General features: G+C 49.4%; 1 protein-coding gene across 1 annotated transcript; it reads right to left on the minus strand.

Moving 5' to 3' along the window:
- Positions 1-322: 322 nt before the first annotated feature.
- Positions 323-6,474, minus strand: LOC142135424 (uncharacterized). Its single transcript, XM_075194607.1, has 2 exons — positions 5,087-6,474; positions 323-1,193 (listed from the first exon to the last, which is right to left on the minus strand). Exons 1-2 carry the CDS (start codon positions 5,808-5,810, stop codon positions 520-522), a joined length of 1,398 nt encoding a protein of 465 aa, XP_075050708.1. The 5' UTR covers positions 5,811-6,474; the 3' UTR covers positions 323-519.
- Between the last annotated feature and the right edge of the window lie 339 nt (positions 6,475-6,813).

Genomic DNA, 6,813 nt, shown 5'->3' on the forward strand with positions numbered 1-6,813 from the left:
CTATAAACATTTGGTAAATCTAAGATGTCTCTTTATTTTGCAAACCAATAAAATGCATAGTGTTGATTACCCTTCAAATGCATTCCCCTCTTTGTTTAAAACATCCCCACATATACAACCATAAAATAAAGACACGGACACCGACTTAAGTTTGGAATAAAAAAGGTCCTTTTATTACATTATTATTATTTAAATTATATGTTTATTTTATTTTATTTTAATTATCTTTATTTTATTTTATCTATCAATACTATCAAAAGCTATAAGCAATTTGGACCTTTTTCTTTATAGAGGTGGCGAAGAGCAAGGGCAGCCTGCTAAAACCAACATGAACCAATACGGTGGAAGATCGCCTCCTTTCCACCAACCCAGGTTAACACCTTAACTATTGGCCGGTACTATACACTATAAATTAACTCAATACCCTCTGAACTCAAACTGGTCAAGCCCTTTCAAGGCAAAAACCTGATACTCCTTACAAGAGTACCAACGAGTCTAATAACATTGAGGGAACCAAGGCTATATTGCCAACACATTAAGTACCGTATGTTTAACAACCTTATGACTGCCATGCTCTCCTGCCACAGCCGAGTGCCCTACGGACCACGCGGCCCGCCACCTAAAGAAAAAACTAAACCCTTGAGCTCTGAAAAAAATCCTCTCTATGAACAAAACCGTTCCTACTGGCGACAAATGAACCCCATCTGCTCTAAAAAGATGCCTCTTGTCTACCGTTAACCCAGGGTGACTAATGACAACCCCCTGCGTGCCCCTAATGTTCTGCCTTGCGTATCCATTTATCTTTTTAACCACCTTTATCAATGTGGCCGGGGGGATAGATGATCTCCAGGACAATCGAGGTATTATGTTGGACCAACAAACCTTCATTGAAGGCCATCGGGCATGTATCTGTGCGAGATCTTCACGAATATTAATGATTAAATCAAGGGATTTGCCCTTTCCTACATCATTACTTCCCAAATGAATGACCACTATATCCGGGGTACCGTGTACTTCTATTTCTTCCCCTAACGTGGGAATCAAAGCCGCCCATACCATGCCCCTTTTACCCAACCAGCGGATGTCAACTGGGTGTGTGAAACCGGACCACCTCTCCGCTATCCTGTGCTTCGCAGCCCAAAAGATAAATGAATGACCCACGACCCATATCCTTGTCTTCTTCACCGAAAAACCTAAAACAAAATGAATAGTCTCATCAATCATAACCGTATCTGAGAAATGATCCACCAAACAACCGTGTTAAGAAACAGAACTATATTATTTTTTTATTTTTATTTTTATTTCAATTTTAACACTTCGCTGAGGTATCCCCTCCCTACCAGAGGGGCCACCCCAACTAAATTCGAATATTGGAAAAGGAAAAAAGATCCTATCTTTAGTTCTAGAAGCAATTGATTTTACCTATTTTGTCTCGTTTATTGACTGATTTATTTATTTATTTTTAGCTATTTTGTCTCGCTAAGCTGAAATTATCTTTATTCTTTAACTCTTAACAAAATGAAAAGGAAAATTGGTAACCCATATGAAGGTAAAAACCCCTTGTAAACCCCGGGAGGCACACACACTAATCAGGCCTTGCCAAGGAAAACAAGAGGAAAAATCCCTCCATGCCCCCGTTTAACACAGCGAGCAGCATAACCCTGGGTCACCAAGTGATAGATGAGAAAAGAAGAGATGAAAGCGATAAAGAACCATGAGAGACATAAGGAGAGAACATGACCATATATATAAGAGCCCTTACAAGGCTCATTTATCCGGCCGGATATATTTCTTATAGGCCTGTGACTTCCATCTCCCTAGCGCTTGAATCTCATTGACAGATGCCCCTCTGGCTGCAGCGGCGGTGGCCGCCCCTATTCTGAAAGAATGCGTGCCATATTCAACAGGGTTAAGGCCAACCTCCCCAAGGGCCCGTTTTAACAAAGCACTAAACTGAAATTTAGTTACTGGCGTATTGTCCGAATGACTTAACCACAAACCTTCCCCTGGGGGGTGAATTTTAGCGAATTGATTGGCCAGCTTGACCGGGCATATGGATGTTTCCTGCTGCTCCATAATCGCTAACCAATGACCTCTGCCTAACTGATCCGTTTTGGACTTGACTATCTTACAACGTATCACATTAGTTTGTAAAATAACATTTCTAAACAACAAAGCTCCCCCTATGTCGTTCTTAGATCTGGCTACCAACTCACTAAAGGCTCCGTGATACGCCATTGAAAAAGCCAGCCCGAATAGCAAAGCCTCATAGTCATCTGTAGCTAAATAACGCAGTGCCGCAATCAATCTGGCTAAAATTTGCCCGTCAATCGGCCGGCGTGTGTCGCTAGTTATAGGCTGAATCCTGGACCAACCCTTCAGCGCTTTAGTTATGATAAATGACTTTGTGGGATCCTGCGCGCTGTTCAACTTAGCCGTGAATGAAATACCTGCCAAAAGGGACCCCATCTTTGCTCTAGAAACCCCTTCGTTGTAACATTTCCACATAAAACCCGTAATGGAGGGAATCTGACCTGAAGTGTCGCTGTTGCAAGATGCGCAGTAACTCAACCAACGTTCCCATGCCCCTTGATAACATTTTCTAGTTGCCGGAGCCAGGGACGCTTCTGCTAGCCACCTTATCCCTAACGAACCATCTGCCAAACATAAGGAGGACACTGTAAGCCAGTTAAACTTGCATGTGGAGCCAGAGATCTAAAACGCTGCCATTCAAAGCGGGAAAGAGCATCAGCTATTTGGTTGTCCACGCCAGGAACATGACGTGCCCGAAAGGTAATATCAGACTCTAAACACCTCAACACCAGGACACGGAGCAAATTAATCGCCGTGCGTGAGGAGGCGCTTTGCTTGTTAATAGCCTGCACCACACCTAAGTTGTCGCACCAAAAAACCACGCTCCTGCCGCGCAACCGGACAGCCCACAGCTCCAAAGCCACAACGATGGGAAACAACTCTAACGTTAACAGATTTCGCACCAGGCCTTCGGATCTCCATGATTCCGGCCAGGGTGCCGCGCACCATTCCCCTTGAAAAAAGGCACCAAAACCTTTCGAGCCTGATGCGTCTGTATGCAAATCCAACGATGTACTAGCTACTGCGTGTGCTGGCCATACTCTTACACCGTTAAAAACCACTAGAAAACGACTCCATATGCCTAGATCTTCCCTGATCTCTGTCGACAAACGCACCTGGGAATGGGGACTACGCAAGCCTGACGTTGCTAGCTGAAGTTTCCTACAAAATACTCGGCCCATGGGTATTACTCGGCAGGCAAAGTTGAAAGAACCTAGCAATGATTGAACTTTACGCAACGTACAAGATGGAACAGCCAAGACCTCTCGTATCAGGGATTGCAACTTTGCCACTTTATCAGATGGTAAACGACAACAACCTTCCAATGTGTCAATTTCGATACCTAAAAACCTCAGGCATGTGGCCGGGCCCTCCGTTTTGTCTGCAGCTACTGGCACCCCATCACACGAAATAACGCTTGCGCAGCATACAGTGTTTCCTTACAACTAGGGGAATTAGCCGGACCTATAAACAGGAAGTCATCCAGATAATGCGCAATGCCGCGATGTCCCGTCCCTGCCCCGATACACCAATGGAGGAATGAACTAAACGCCTCAAAATATGCGCACGATACTGAACAGCCCATTGGCAGGCACCGATCCACATAGTAATGGTTCTGAATTCTAAAACCCATAAATTTAAAGGACTCTGGATGCAACGGAAGGAGGCGAAAAGCCGATTCTATGTCCAGCTTGGCCATAAGCGCACCATTGCCAAATTCTCTCACTAGTGCTAACGCATCATCAAAGGACTGGTACACCACTGAGCTAATTTGGGGGTCAATTGCATCATTAACTGACTTACCCGCCGGGTAAGATAAATGCTGGATTAACCTGAATTTTCCTGGGGCCTTCTTAGGTACTATTCCCACCGGGGAAATGACTAAGTCTTGAATGGGAGGGGATGAAAAAGGACCCACCATGCGACCAAGGCCTATCTCTTTACCTACTTTTTCCGCTAGGATGTCGGGGTGTACATACGCTGAGCGAAGGTTTCTGGCGGCAGTACCCGCCACCCCACTATTTATGGGAAGACGAAAACCAAGGCGAAAACCCTCCCTAAGAAAAGAGGCCTGCGCCGCATCTGGGTAAAGGGACAGCCATTTGCAAAGGGTAGGGAATACAATGGGGGAGTCCGCTTTAGACAGAACCCCCCGCCCCTCCCCGTCCCCTACCGACTCCGACGGAGCCCCTAGGGCATTCTTTAAGGGGATGACTACCTCTACAATTGGTGCAGACGTGTCTATACCGGCACGAATCCCCCCTCCCGCATGAGGAATTGTTAAAGGCGAAGCAACGGTTTTTGGAGGACTGGGGAGCACCTCGTCTCCCCCCATATGGAAACCTGGTTAACTGCGGAGGACCGTACCCCGTGCTCACCTCCCACACTTGAGCTCTATTTAATCTCAACCAAATCTCAACATTCTTAAAAGCCAGGGGCATATAAAGCTGACCGTGCACCTTCTCGCGGAAAAGCTTATCGTACAATCTCCAGGTACCTGGGCGTTCACAACTATGCATCTCGTTAATAAGGTGAAGATATTTCCATACGTCTATGATTGCGTCAGGTCTAGTTTCTAAATAACAAGCTGAAAAAACGCAATACCCTGTTAGCCAGTTGGAAAAGTTTCTGTATGCATCCTCCCCCACTCCCCCTCGAGCGCACGCAGCTGCCAACTCCTTTTGGGTGACCTTTGTCAGCTCGAATATATCTACATAATGACCTTTCTTAATCTTGTGCCTCATGCTGCGCCTAACTCCTATCAACAATGCCGTGTTTTCACATCTAACCAGGGGACCTCCTGCCGGTGTGGGAGAAATTGAAACCAGTCGATCTGCGCTCTTCCTCTTAGCTCCCCCGAAATGAGTGTTCAGAATTTTGATTAGCTTGCGCTGACCCTGCCTGGGGGAAGATGATGCTGACTCATCACTAGTGGTAGATATGCTTGAACCGGACATGTATGTATTGCTTATCGTAGAACCATCGTACTCACCATCCGCTCCCTGCGCCTCCTGCAGAACGACTCCCGCTCCGCCCTCATCCCTCGAACCGCCTGGTTGAGATTCTTGCTGGACTGCCGCACACTCCACCTCACCTCCCTGCTGGGACCGAGAAGGTGACCTGTCCATGCCCGCTGGAACAACTAAGGAAGACGACTGCGCCTGTGAAACTGGACGAGAAAACACGTTAGAATTCGGAGAAGGCAGATTACATAAAGGCTGAGGCAGGACCCCAGCCGGGGCCGGCACCGGGGTTGAGGCCGTGAGATGACCCAGAAAACCCGCTTGAGGGGGAGCCCTTTGATCCCCACCCCCTTGTTGGGAAACCGGGGGAAGAGGCGGAACCATACCAGTAACGCCAAATATATTGCCCAAGGAGGGTTCAGGGTAAGCATGAAAGTGTTGCCCAGACAGAGGAGGGTAAGGGGCTGTCCACCTACTGCCCGTCCCTGATACGGGACCATAACCCCTAGGGGGGTATGGCAATGACCAAGAGGGGTCACTATCCCACCTGTTCTGATTGATGGAACGTGGCTGGGAACGCCAGGTTTCACCCGGGTCCGGGACCTGGGAGCGGAAAGCCGCTGATTGTTCCATGGGAAACTGCTGGCAAGCCACTCCACTACCCCCGGGGGAAAACCTACCCGGGGGGGGACCTAATAAACCCGGGGCCTTGTTAGAGGAAAAACTGACCCCCGACTGAACCACAGCATCCATGGAGAAAAGAAGGGGGGAGGAAACAGGGGGAGGGGGGGGGGGGGAACACCGGCCAGGGGGAGAGGAAGGGGGGAAACTTGGGAACCCTGACCACGTAAAAAGGAGGGGGGAGGGGGCTCCTGAAGACCACAGGGGAGAAATGGGGACTGATGCTCGACACTAAACCGCCCGGGGGGGGGAGGATGAAGAACACCATGATCAACCCCACCCTGCCCACTTTGACCCGGGGGAAGCAGGGGGTCCAAAATAACCGGACCAAGCCCTCTATATGGGGACCCCGGGTTCTGTTCCCTGCCAGGCATAGAGGATACCTCCTGGGCCTCAACACCTCCCTCAGTGCCCACAGGACCCCTGGACACCGCCGCAGCGGATGAAATTAAAGATGGCCGCCGGGCGCCACCCAACACCCCGGGGGAAGGAGATCCCCTGCCCCGGGCTTTTCCAGCCTGTCTGACACGCTGAATTGCTCCGGACACGAGCGGCCTCGCCGCCCGCTCCGGAGCCCTGGACCTCCGACCACAGCTCGGGCCTGCCCCGCGAGATACTCTCGCGGCGGCCGAGACACGTGGTCTGCTGCCGACAGCGCCTCCCCTGCTCCGGCTGTTCGCGCCAAGAGGACCCGGCGTCTCTAGGTGGTTTTGAGAGGAGGGGGGCTGAACGGAGGAGAGAGAAGGGCGACGGGCAGGAGCGGACACGGCCGCGAGAGGAGGGGGGGACCCGGCCAGCCTTGCTGGGGTGGATCTGGAGCGTCTAGGGCGGGATGAAGACATACTGAGGGAAGAAATGTAGACAAGAATAAGGGGAAAGAGAGAGAAAGCAAAACGAGGAGAAGGGAAGGAGAAGCAAAGCAAAAGAAAAGGTAAGAAAGTAAATGAAACACAGTTAACAGAACCAGAAAACACAGATACTGAGCCTGATGCTGCAGCTTCTCTCTCCGGATCCAGGAAACAGGAAGCTCTCTCCTTCTCACACTGCTTGATATATTCTTTCCACGACACTCCCA

Source organism: Mixophyes fleayi, unplaced genomic scaffold, assembly GCF_038048845.1.
Source record: "Mixophyes fleayi isolate aMixFle1 unplaced genomic scaffold, aMixFle1.hap1 Scaffold_76, whole genome shotgun sequence".
NCBI lineage: Eukaryota > Metazoa > Chordata > Amphibia > Anura > Limnodynastidae > Mixophyes > Mixophyes fleayi.

Bases quoted from the DNA above. Each gene is read 5' to 3' on its own strand.
- LOC142135424 (XM_075194607.1), bottom strand. From the start codon at position 5,810: ATGGATGCTGTGGTTCAGTCGGGGGTCAGTTTTTCCTCTAACAAGGCC. The intron at 1,194-5,086 runs GTGAGTACGATG...ATTTTGTTTTAG, and splicing joins GGAGGCGCAGGGAGCGGATG to GTTTTTCGGTGAAGAAGACA.